The sequence below is a fragment of the Myotis davidii genome, unplaced genomic scaffold (assembly GCF_000327345.1).
Source record: "Myotis davidii unplaced genomic scaffold, ASM32734v1 scaffold509, whole genome shotgun sequence".
Taxonomy (NCBI): Eukaryota; Metazoa; Chordata; class Mammalia; order Chiroptera; family Vespertilionidae; genus Myotis; species Myotis davidii.
In genome coordinates, this window is record NW_006382996.1 from 630,622 (window position 1) to 642,842 (window position 12,221).

The 12,221-nt window shown below is 49.0% G+C and overlaps 1 protein-coding gene across 11 annotated transcripts in view; it reads right to left on the minus strand.

The window, feature by feature from the left end:
- The window catches only part of SMARCC2 (SWI/SNF related, matrix associated, actin dependent regulator of chromatin, subfamily c, member 2), a 23,960-nt gene that overhangs the window by 4,300 nt on the left and 7,439 nt on the right, over positions 1 to 12,221 (minus strand). For 3 of the 11 annotated variants that reach the window (XM_015557438.1, XM_015557440.1, XM_015557434.1), the window contains exons 9-27: positions 10,844 to 10,919; positions 10,551 to 10,682; positions 10,330 to 10,445; positions 9,892 to 10,016; positions 8,289 to 8,348; positions 8,106 to 8,143; positions 7,701 to 7,831; positions 7,350 to 7,421; positions 4,876 to 4,989; positions 4,297 to 4,450; positions 3,534 to 3,626; positions 3,159 to 3,278; positions 3,004 to 3,066; positions 2,405 to 2,663; positions 1,770 to 1,931; positions 1,450 to 1,520; positions 1,091 to 1,226; positions 846 to 1,012; positions 18 to 152 (exon numbers count right to left, since the gene is read on the minus strand). In XM_015557438.1, the coding sequence (XP_015412924.1) occupies positions 18 to 152; positions 846 to 1,012; positions 1,091 to 1,226; positions 1,450 to 1,520; positions 1,770 to 1,931; positions 2,405 to 2,663; positions 3,004 to 3,066; positions 3,159 to 3,278; positions 3,534 to 3,626; positions 4,297 to 4,450; positions 4,876 to 4,989; positions 7,350 to 7,421; positions 7,701 to 7,831; positions 8,106 to 8,143; positions 8,289 to 8,348; positions 9,892 to 10,016; positions 10,330 to 10,445; positions 10,551 to 10,682; positions 10,844 to 10,919 (2,224 nt within the window). The remainder of the gene's footprint in view (positions 1 to 17; positions 153 to 845; positions 1,013 to 1,090; positions 1,227 to 1,449; positions 1,521 to 1,769; positions 1,932 to 2,404; positions 2,664 to 3,003; positions 3,067 to 3,158; positions 3,279 to 3,533; positions 3,627 to 4,296; positions 4,451 to 4,875; positions 4,990 to 7,349; positions 7,422 to 7,700; positions 7,832 to 8,105; positions 8,144 to 8,288; positions 8,349 to 9,891; positions 10,017 to 10,329; positions 10,446 to 10,550; positions 10,683 to 10,843; positions 10,920 to 12,221) is intronic. The other 8 variants (XM_006777860.2, XM_006777857.2, XM_006777861.2 and 5 more) reach the window with 6 other exon arrangements.

A 12,221-nucleotide genomic window follows, 5' to 3' on the forward strand; every position in this document is an offset into this window, starting at 1 on the left:
CCTAGGGAGCTACTTACTGCTTCTCGCTCCCGGTCCATGATCGTCTCCAGCTCCTCAAAGTGCCGGAGTTTGATCTCCAGCTTTTTCATCTGGGTCTCCACTAGCAGGGCCACCAGAGATTTGATCTTCCTCTCCTCAACAGCAGCCAAGTGCTAGGGAAGGAGGGGTGGAAGGCATGTCAGCGGGAAGACATTCCGGGGCAGAGAAAGGTGGCAGGTTTTAAGAAACAACTTGCTGTATTCACAGCCCAGAGAGCAAAACAGGCTTGATATTTTTCAAAGAACATGAAGAAAAATCAAGTGTCGCAAAGGATAAGACAAAGTCAAATAATCTACATATATAAAAACCTAAGTGACCGTTTGACTATTTGACCAGTAGCTATGACGTGCAATGACCACCAGGGGCAGATGCTCAACATACAGGCATGGAAACATGGAACAGCCTGATGATCTCAGAGGGAAGGGGGGAAGAAATTAACCAAAGAGCTTATATGCCTACTAGAGGTCCGGTGCACAGATGCATGTACCGGTGGGGTCCCTTGGCCTGGCCTGCAGGGATGGGGCCGAAACTGGCAGTCTGACATCCCCCGAGAGGTCCCAGATTGTGAGAGGGCGCAGGCCAGGCCGAGGGACCCCACTGGTGCACAAGTCTGTGCATCGGGCCTCTAGTCAAATAATCAAAACTTAAGAAACTTAGAACAGTGATGACCAACCCTCCCTCTTAGGATTCAAAAGAAAAAGGAAATGGCCAGCATTATTCAAGGGATGAGTAGGATTTCCTCCAGGTGAAGTGAGATCAGAGAAGGGGCATCTCCCCCTTGGGGTTTTCTGGGTCTCTGCCCTCACCTTGGCCTTCACGGCAGCGGCGGCCAGCGCAGCAGCAGCAGCGGTGGAGAGATTGCCCTCACCGATGTCCCTCTCCACCTTGGTCTTCCTTTCCCCTTCTGACTCCACCACTTCCTTCAGCACTTCCTCCTGCCCCTCCTTTGGCTCCTTCTCCTTCTCAGGGTCAACTGGGCCAGGAACAGGGCTGTTAGTCCTTCGGCCTCCCTTCTCTCTCCTGGACTTAACCACCCTGCCGGGAGGCTCACCTATAGGGTCCCCATCACTCTTCTCTGACTCCTTCTCACTGTCCCCTTCTTTCCCTTTCTCTTCATCTTTCTTGGGAGCCTCGCTAGTCTTCTCTTTTGCTTCTTCCTCCACAGCCCCAACTCCTTCTCGGGGTTCCTGAAGTCCCAGGGAAAGAAAAGTAGAGGATATCAGGGTGACTGGTTCTCACACAGGATCTGGACTGGGAAATGAATTCACACCTCTTACTTGGGAGGTAGTTTGGCTCCAGGAGAAGCCTAGCCACCTCCTGCCTGAGCTGGACTAAGCCAGCTCCCCATCACTATGCTGCCACCCCACCCCCAGCCCCACAATCCCTCAGCCCAGGTCAATCCAGCTATACCTTGGGCTCCTTCTTCTCCTCCGTGGCCTGGCCCTCCGCCCGTGCCTCGTCAGTCCCGCTCTCCTCTGGGCCCGTGGGAAGAGGAAATGGGAAGTGGCTGATACAGTCTGTCTCTACAGCACTTTCCCCACAGCCCCCTTTCCTAGCCAAAATCTTAGTGAGAGGGTCAATAGGGAGCCAGAGTCCCTAAGGTAAAGTCCTGGGGAAAATAAAACCCCCACCAATCTCCCATTTGTCCTGTGCTCTGAGGCTAACCGAGGCAGGGATGGCATAGGGAAGCCAGGTGGAAGGGGAGAAATCTGGGAACTTGTCAGCCTTACCAATCCGCTCAGGCTCATCAGAGGTGGTTCCGGCAATACCACTACTTTCCAGACCGAAGGCTGGGTCCGCCTTGCCTGTCACTTTGGCTGCTTCCTCCACTTTCCGAACATGGGCCTCCACCAAGGCCGTGGGTACCTCTTCCTTCATTTTAGAGAACTCCTCTGCGAGTTTCAGAGAGGATGAGGATGGGAGTGGGGCAGGGAGCAGTTCTGGCCACCCCGGTGAGATCCCATCTCTCCATCCAGACCAGCATGGAGCCAGACAGGTGCCTGAGCTGATGCCAGCAGAAGACAAGGCCATTAAGGCAGCCAAATTGAGAGGGTCTCAAGGTCTGAGTAACTAACTAGTCCTTCAAACGCAAACTAAGCCCGGCTGGTGTGGCTCAGTGGTTGAGTGTCAACTTATAAACCAGGAGGCCAGGGTTCAATTCCTGGTCAGGGTACATGCCTGGTTGTGGGCTCAATCCCTAGTTGAGGGCGTGAAGGAGGCAGCCGATCAATGATTCTCTCTCATCATTGATGATTCTCTTTCTCTCCCCCTCACCTTTCCTCTCTAAAATCAATAAAAATATATTTAAACAAACGAACAAACAAAAAAAACGCAAACTAAGAAGGCCAGGAATCCTCCACATTACCTAGAGCCGACTTTGCAGCAGCAGAGGCGACTCGAGGATCGACAACGGAGGCCAGGAAGGCGACAGTGCTCATGACAGGGTTGCCCGACTGACTGAAAGGGATGGGCTGGTAGGCCAGGGGGCCCAGAGAGGCCTCCGAGTCCTCCAGGTACGGGTCTTCGATGGGAAGACGAAGAAAATGCAAGATGCACTCGTCCTGCGTGCGGCTTCCCACATGCTCAGACACTTTGTTCCAGTCGTCTTTGTACATTTCCAGAGCCTGGTGGTGGTGGTGGAGGAGACACAACTTCGCTTACTTAGACACTTCCCTTGAAGATCAATTCCCCCCATCTTACTAAGACGAGCTGGCTTCAAAGCTCTCTGTCTTTGGTATTTGTGTGCTCTGTTGGGTCCAAAAGGAACTTGCAAGTGGCACTAAGGACGGATATGGCGTTAAGGAAATGGCCCAAATCTCTGGCCTGGAGCTGTTGCCTAGGGCAGGTGCGACAGGCATCGGGAAGGAGAGAGACTGAGGGCAAGATCACACTGCCCCGCTCACGAGTGCGCAGGCACCTGGCCACTTCTGTCACGCAGGCCTCTCTTTTCCTCGCCCCAATTACCTCCAGCAGAAGAAGGGTTTCCTGCTCCGTCCACTCTCGTGTGGCACTGGCCGCAGCTTTGCTCTGCAGGGTAAAGACAGGCGGGTCAGCCAGAGGGGCCTTGACCTCTGAGGAGTGAGGGCGCTCAGGCCCTGAGTCACCCCACACTTCCATACCTTGGAGGGAACGTTCTTCTTTGTGTACATGTCTGTGCGTAGCCCAAAGTTCTGCATGTCTGTTGGTTTCTCTTTGCCTTTGTCAGGGAAGTTGAGCATTTGTTGGGAAGCAGAGGTCTGCTATTTGTGGAGGGAAAGAAAGAGGTGAGTACAAATGACCACCAGGAGCCAGGGGCAGAGAGAGAAAGATAGAGACAGAAAGAGAGAGAGATAGAAACAGAATGAAGGAGCTTTCTTCCCAAAGTCAGGGACACCCCTGGGCGGGGCTTCCTCCCTCACTGCTGTAGCTCCTCTGTTCTCATCTCTCCTTCCCGGGCAGGGACCCCCAAACAAAGGGGCAAATAAGAAGCCCAGCAGGGTCTACACCCCACCTACCAGCTCTGGCTTGCCCTTAGCGGTCTCTGGCACCAGGTCATCCAGCTCTTTGCCCTTGCGCCCAGCCTTGGTATCAGCATCAACCTGGCGGCCCTGGGGGACAGAGCTTGACGTCATGGAGGCTGGGCAGGGAACACCAGGCCAACGCCCTAGAGGCCTCAAGACCAAGTCCTGGGTGGTCCGCAGCTCTGGGGCCTTCATGCCATTGCTCCATGTTCCCTTAATGGTTAATTAGGTCTGCAGTTGGCATGATATCCACTTGTATTCACATATGTCTTTAAAATTTCCTTAGGAGCTGGACAATTAGGTTCTAGTTCTAGATTTAGTACTCAGTGACCTTGGGCAAGCCACATAACCTTTCTCCTCTTAATTTTTGTAATGTGTGAAATGGAAGTGGAAAAATGGAAGTGATAATAATTATGAGTCAAAAATGAAAAAATGTTGGAAACATGACACAGCTAAAAAATTTCATGCAACTGAATTTCAAGCCATTTTTCTCTCTCTGCTCCGTCCCCTACATGAGTCTCTGCTCCTCGAGGACAAGGAGCATCTCTTCTCCCTCAGCAAGTCCTGTAATCTCAGGGACAGAGGCTGAGAGAGGCTGCTAAACACCTGGGCTGATTCCTGTCGCCCTGTGCATCCCACGGAAAAGGAAGAAGCCTAAAACACTCCTGAACCATTACCCTAAAAACCAGAAAAAGAAAAGTCCAAAGAAGCCCAATTTTACTCCCCCCGCACCCGTCCCTACAGCCCCTCATCCTACCTGTGGGGTCTTGGGTTGCAGAGGCACTAGCCCTGAGGGCGTGTCCGCTAAGACATGGAAGTGAGAGGTGGGTGGAGGTCCCATTGGGGTTGGTCGACTCTCAGCATCCACCTGGTAGTTTATAAGACCCCACTGCTCTAGGAAGGCGTGGACCCTGGGAGGAGACAGAAACAGGGTCACAGGCAACCAGAAAGCTGCATGAGAGGACAGAGGTGGCCTTAGCTCCCTCTCCTGCCCCGTTTTCTGCTCATTCTCCTCCCTGGGAAATCTCTCCTCCCACCACGTAAATGTCAAGTCTACATCTCCAGTTAGGACTCTCTTCATATTCATCCACCTGCTCCACATCTCCTCCTGGACAGCCAGTAAAATAGAAACAGGACTTTCTCCTTTCCTCCACGCTGATGGGGTACCACTGCCATTCCCTCAAGTCACTCACACCCCGAACCTGACCCTCACCTTTCCCTAGAGGTGTTTCTTCCTGCTCACTCCCCTATGTTCCTTGCTGGCATCTCTGTTTCTGCCAAGAGACATCTGTGGGCAGACACCTGACATACCCCTTCCTCCAGCTGCAAAACCCACCTCATGATGGCACAGACATCGCCCGCCAGGTTCCTACGGCAGGCGGTAGAGGTGAGGTACTCCTGAGGGTTCAGCCGGTAGGTGTCGATCATGAAGTTTCGGTACGCCAGGTAGCTTAGGAGAGATGGACAATGAGGCAGAAAAATAAATGCCTGTTGGCGGCTGAAGGGGAGGAAAAGTGATAAAGGAGCAAATAACTCCTCCTATATGACAAAGGCAAAAAAGAGCTGACAGTTTGACTCAATAAACAATGTGGGTCTACTATGTGCCCGACACCAGGGGTTCAAACACTGCTGACATTTTCCTTGATGGGTTTTTGTTTTTTTTAAAAAATATATTTTATTGATTTTTCACAGAGAGGAAGGGAGAGGGATAGAGAGTTGGAAACATCAATGAGAGAGAAACATTGATCAGCTGCCTCCCGCACACCTCCCACTAGGGATGTGCCCGCAACCAAGGTACATGCCCTTAGTCGGAATTGAACCTGGGACCTTTCAGGACCTTTATCCACTGAGCCAAACCGGCTAGGGCTCCTTGATGGGGTTTTTAAAGTAAATTATATCCTTGGCTGTACTTGAAGGTGATTCACCCAACTTTGAAATAAGGAATCAAAAGGTAAAAAAAGGAGCCCTTATCTCCAAATGCATATGTTAGAGGGAGGTCCAAATCCATGTATTCTACTCGTCAGCAAAGAATATGTTTTGAATGTGGAAAAGCTCAAATCCCAGTTCTACCATGATAGCCTCGGGCATGACACTTAAATTTTTGCCTCTCAGTTTCCCATCTATAAAGAGGAGTGTCTGTTGAAGCTTGGAAAGGTCTGTAAAGTTCTAGTACAGTTGAAAATGATAGCTGTTGTAGAGTATAGTGTAAAGTTTGAGACCGTGACCCAGACTAAAGGATCAGATCTCGGTTTTACTACTTACTAGCTGTGTGACCGTAAGCACTCACTTAACCCCTCTATACTTCAGTTTCCTAATCAGTGAACTGGAGATGATAATAACCTTCCCCTAAAGCTGATGTGGAGATTAAATTAGCCAATGTCTGCAGGACTGTGCCTGGGAGACAGTAAGCTCTCAATAAAGGTAGGCAATTATCATCATTTACTATTTTATGCCAAAAGTGCAAAGTGTAAGTTAGGAAACATGATTTCAAATACTGCTTTGCCACCAAAAAATAGCTTTGTGTCCTTCCTTTGCCAGTCACATCATCTTGAAAGGCCTCAAGGTTATTAGTTTTTAATGTGGTGAAAACTATACAACTTATAAGCTTTCTTCCAGATCTAAAAATCTATGATTCTCTCTTCCTGGTGAATTTGGTTTCTCTCCAGATAAAAAAATAATACATAAAACTATTAAAAAAAAAAAAAAAGGTCCTGGCTGGTTTGGCTCAGTGGATAGAACGTCAGCCTGCGGACTGAAGGGCCCCAGTTCAATTCTGGTCAAGGGCACATGCCTGGGTTGCGGGCTCCTACCCCAATAGGGGGTGTGCGGGAGGCCGCTGATCAATGATTCTCTCTCATTATTGATGTTTCTATCTCTCCCTCCCTCTCTGAAGTCAATAAAAATATATTTTAAAAAATGATAATAAAAATAAATAAATAAAGGAGTGCAAAGTGTGGAACAGTTCTAGTTCTAACCCTGAGAGCAAATCATGTTGATCACGTCACCTGGCCCCTACTTCCTTTTCCCCTGGAGAGCGAGGCTTCCTCACACACACTGCTTTCCCAGAAGAGAGCAGCAGACCAGGCTACAGGAAAAGTAGCATCGCGGGAAGGGAAGACGCCCCCGAGAGGGGAGGCTGAGGGACAGATGGGAAGCGAGCCTTGGTTCTCGGGGAACCTGGGCTCAGCTCTCAGGCTCACCATCTCATCAGGACACTGATCCTGGAGCACCTCTAACCAGGGAAGATTGCCAAGTCTCATCCAAAGCCAAGCAAGGTTGGCCTGAGGCAACACCTTGAAGGAGATGAAGACTTCTGAGCCCCAAGCCCGCACTTGACCTAACACTTCGCTCCAGAAAGCCCTCTCCATCCCTTAACTCACAGACGTGGGTCTCAATAGTTTTCCCTCTCGTTTATCTATCAAAACCTCCCCTTAGGGACCAGCCTGGTTACAGCCACTGACAGTTTAGTCAAAGCTATTCTAGGGAGATTTGCATTGTGGACAACATCAGTAACTGTGGATTGAAAGAGTCTGTACCCTGTTAAAAGAAATGGATTTGGAGCAGGTAGTTGTTTTGTACAGAAGAGCAGGCTGATATGGCCACTGGGCAATACCTAGAGAGCGTGTTGCGTGGTCACAGTGCTGGGCTGGGGCTGCCTGGGGGCAGCGATCACGTATTGGTAAGCCTTGCACAAGCGCTTGGCTCATTGAAGAACTCAAGAAATGTTTGCTAAACAGGATGTTGCTGGATCAGGAAGAGTGAATGGGGACAGGAGGGGAGAAAGAGACTCATGAACCGAGATGTCCTTACATTTCTGGAGTCTTGGACTTGTTCTTGCCGTTGAAGAACTCAGGGAGAGCCCGCCGCTCAATGGCATGAACACTGCAAGAGAAGCCAGTGCATTCAGAAGGCACTAGTGGAGAGATGGGAGCCCCAAAGAGAGGAAAAGCCTAGAAGGTGAGGCAGGCAAACAGCTGGAGACAGCAGGAAGGAATCAGATGCTTGGGGAGAACTTCCTCCCAGGGCTCCCCTAAAATGGAAGTGTACCCCAGTCTAGCTGACTGAGGAAGAAATAACTTATTTAGCGGCAGGAGAAGGAACAACATGTTGACCCAAGGAGGCAGGGAGAAAAGGGTTTAGTGAGAAGCTGGAGAACAATACCTATTATAATCGAACCAGGCTGCATAGCTGGGAATGATGATGTGGTGGGTCTGCTCAGTCACATTGTCCTCATGCAGGTCCGGGTTCTTGGTCTGCTCCCCCTTGTTCCCCGTACTGTTTTCATCCTCATCCTATGAACATGGAGGCTGCTGGGCACTCAGCATTCTCATCTTGCCCCCAGCAGCCCCCTGCTTCTCCCGCACCCCAGGAATGTGGGCACTAAAGATGGATGTGGGAGTGAATAGTTATGGGCCCAGGACTGGAAAAGGGTCAGTTTTGAGCAATAGGTAGAATTAGTCTATGGGGGGAAATGTCCGGGCAGGCAAAGTTCTGGGCAGAGGGAACTTTATAATCACAAATCAGAATCACATAGAGAGAGGTAGGGCCCCTCTAAACTGGCTCCACCTTGCCCGTGGTCTCCATGCTTTCATCCTCCTGTTCATCTGAAAGAGAGAGACAGCAAGATAGAAGGCTGAAGCCTCCAGAGGGGCCGGGAAGAGTCCTACTTTCTGAAAGCCCCGGCAGGCTGGGGAGTGACAGCTGGCCTCCCGGATCGGGCTGACTGCCTGCCCCGAGGCTCCCCCTTACCCAAGTCAGTCATGGTGCCTCCTTTGACCGGGGCTGACTCCGAGTCCTTCTTAGTGTTGACTGTAGGAACAGAGTCATTTTATCAGACAGGTTCTGCCTCAACCAGGCCCTTACCTCTCTGCTGCTAAGTTCTAAAGATCTCATTTTCTCCAAAAACTTTCTCCTGATCACAACATGTAGTCACTTCCTTCCGTCACAATCAGTCTAGGTTTTGAAGCTCACTTGCCATTTTGCCCTCTTCCCAACCAAAAATTCATTTAACTTTTTTCTATAGAGAAGCATTTTCTACTCAATGGATATTCATATATCAATTGTCTTTCAGGCTCTTATATCCACCTATGTGTCTTTTTTTAAAAAAATAAAAATGTCTTTATTGATTTTAGAGAGAGAGATGGGAAGGGAGAGGGAGAAACATCAATGTGAGAGCACAAAATCAACTGGCCGCCTTCTGCACACCCCCTACTGGGGATCAAGCCCCCACTGCAGGCATGTGCCCCGACAAGGAATTGAACTGGTGACCTCTCACTGCATGCGACAACACTCAACCAACCGAGCCACATCCGCCAGGGCTGTAAGTTCTTAATAAAGTGAGACAGAGCCTGACCAAATCACTCTATAGAGAAGTGGTTGGATCTTAAATATTATTTTTTCTTTTTCCTTGCTTTTTGAAAAACAATCTTTATTGTTGAAAGTATTATATATGGTCCCCTTTTTCCCCAATTGACCTCTTCCAGCCCACCCCTGCCCCCAACCCCAGGCCTTCACCACCCTATTGTCTGTGTCCATGGGTTATGCATAAATGCACTCAAGTTCTTTGGTTGCTCTCTTCCCAACCACCCACCCTCTCTCAGATCTTAAATATTTTTGAAAGCAGAGGACACTTTCCCCAGCTGAATTCATACACGAAAGCTCAAGAGGAGAGCTGCTCGGATGGACTGGGGGTGGGAGCCAGAACTCCTCTCTCAGTGGCCTAGTCTCTAGAGCACAGATTATAACCAGTGCTGAGGAGCAGTGGTCTCCCAATGAGGTTCTCACACAGGATGTACAAGATGGTCCACTAGACTACAGCCAGAGAATATCAGAACTTCTCTTTATATTTGTCTTTTAACCTAATCCTTTACATTTTCCCATTCTTAGATAAGGTTTGCATGTGTCCTAAAAGGAGTGGTGTAACAGTTCTGTGTGTCTGTGTCCAAATATAATTTGTGCTCAAATATATTTTCGAGGTAGGGCCCCTCTAAACTGACTCCACCTTGGTTAAGGCGTTGACCCAATATGCCAAGGTTGTGGGTTCGATCCCTGGTCAGGACACATACAGGAATCAAACAATGAATGCATACATAAGTGGAAAAATAAATTGATGTTTCTCTCTCTCTAAAATCGATCAATCAAAACACAAAAAATGGAATATGGAGACAACTACTGTCGAGCACAAAGCACAGTCCACAACTTACTAGTAGTTATGGATGTGGAGTTAGAGGGTGGTCCATGGTGGTGGAAAGAACCTCTAGACCTGGGACTGGGCCTAGGAAATCAGCCACGCAGGGGGTTTGAAAGACTAGGGGCAGGGCAGGCAGGCCCAGGAGCCAGGCCTAGCCCCTACCTGTTTTGGGCAATGTCACCTCTTCTACGTTGGGGACTGGTGAGGGCTCATCCATGTCCTTTGTTAGGTCTTCTTGCTCCTCTTCTCTGTGGCCACGCTTGGACTTGGTGTAAGGTGTTGAGGGACTGGGAAAGAAAGGGAGTGAAAGGGAACCTAGTCATCCTTGGATAAGGAGTCCCTGGAAGTTCAAGTTCAAGAGACAGGAAGCAAGAGAGAACCCCAAGGGGCAGAACTGAGCAAAAACAGAAACCAATCACCTCAGCATAATGGGAAGTGGCCAAGGCTTTCATTTGGAGATAAAGCTCTCTTTGAGTTTACTAGTGGCTGGGACTAGAACTAACAGCTAGGCAGCTAAAGATGAGTAGGTCTAGGGTCGGGTGGCCATGGGGAGGTTTGGAGAGATCGCTGAAGGTGGGGGCAGGCTAGGAGCTGGCATACCCTTTCTTAGCATTTTTCTTCTTAGCTTCTGGGGTTGGTGAAGGAGAGGGGGAGCGCTTCCTTTTCTTATAGTTCCCCCCCTTCTTGTCCCGACGATCTGAATCTGGGCTGTTCACCTGCAGGTTGGGGAATCAGGACAAATGTCAGTCAATAATCTCCAGTGAAGACTTATTCCAAAACTTATGCTAATGGCTCCAAGAAGAAAGAAGAGGAATTTTCACCTCATCTGTCAGTGTCTTGGCTGAAATCTTCTTTCGGCGGGAGACAGGGTTTTTGTCATCATTTACTTCATAGTCTTCCTCATTCATCCATTCATTGAAGGTGTCTGTGTCCAGGATCCACTTCGCATGAACCTAAGTACAGAGGAGACTGCGCTGAAGAGCAGCCTGGAAGCCAGAGCTCTGTCAGGGGCCCTGCACAGAAAGCCCACGGGCACAGATGCTGCTTCCTCTCCAAAGAGGGGTCTGGTCCTGGCACCGTTTTTCTGGGAGCAGCGTGGAACAGGGCAGCTCACCTTCCGAGGCTTCTCGGGAGTCGGAGCATCTTCCACAGATGCTTCAATTTCACTGGCTGGGATCCACGTGTCGTAACTGCCATGGGAAATTCACCGTGAAGCAAAGAATCAGTAAGATGGGGTTGTGGAAAAGACAAGTGGAAATCTTTTACCTTTTCCATGTATAAAAAGCAGTGTTGCCGTAACCGGTTTGGCTCAGTGGATAGAGCGTCCGCCTGGGAACTGAAAAGTCCCAGGTTCGATTCCGGTCAAGGGCATGTACCTTGGTTGTGGGCACATCCCCAGTAGGGGGTGTGCAGGAGGCAGCTGATCGATGTTTCCCTCTCATCGATGTTTCTAACTCTCTATCCCTCTCCCTTCCTCTCTGTAAAAAAATCAATAATAAAAAAAAGCAGTGTTGTTGGGTTATTATTTTAGTATAATTATTCCCCAGTTAATATTGGGATCCTTTCTTATAAAGTAATAAAAACAATTACAAAGTATTTCAAAAATAAAAAAGGATCACCCTGCCCTAACCGGTTTGGCTCAGTGGATAGAGCGTCGGCCTGCGGACTCAAGGGTCGCAGGTTCGATTCCGGTCAAGGGCATGTACCTTGGCTGCGGCACATCCCCAGTGGTGGGGATGTGCAGGAGGTAGCTGATCGATGTTTCTAACTCTCTGTCCCTCTCCCTTCCTCTCTGTAGAAAATCAATAAAATATATTTTTTAAAAAAAAAGGATCACCCTAACACAACTACTTGTGACATTCAGTATATGGTTTCTCCCAGTAACTTTTTTTTTTTATATACTAAGCAACCTACAGAGTTGGTTTTTTGTTTTTTTTCCCCTAGTAACTTTTAAAAATATATATATTTCTATTGATTTCAGAGTGTAAGGAAGAGGGAGAGAGAATCACCGATGGGCTGCCTCCTGCATGGGAGAGGGGATGAGGCAAGCCCGACCTGGGCATGTGTCCTGACCAGGAATGGAACCGTGATCTCTTGATTCATAGGTTGATGGTCAACCACTGAGGCATGTCAGCTAGGCCAGTAACTTTTTTCAGTATAATTTTGTCTTAACATAATTCAATGATACTGGAATTTTTGCAGTTAATATTCATTTAACAAATTATCCATGTTATTTCTATAAATTTAAAGGCTGCATAGCCCTGCCAGTGTGGCTCGGTGGTTGAGTGTCCACCCATGAACCAGGAGGTCCCTGATTCGATTCCCAGTCAGGGCACATGCTCGGGTTTTGGGCACAATTCCCAGTGGGGGATATGCAGAAAGCAGCCAATTCATGATGTCTCTCTCATCGATGTTTCTATCTCTATATCCCTCTTCCTTCCTCTCTCTAAAAATCAATAAAAACATGCCGAAACCGGTTTGGCTCAGTGGAA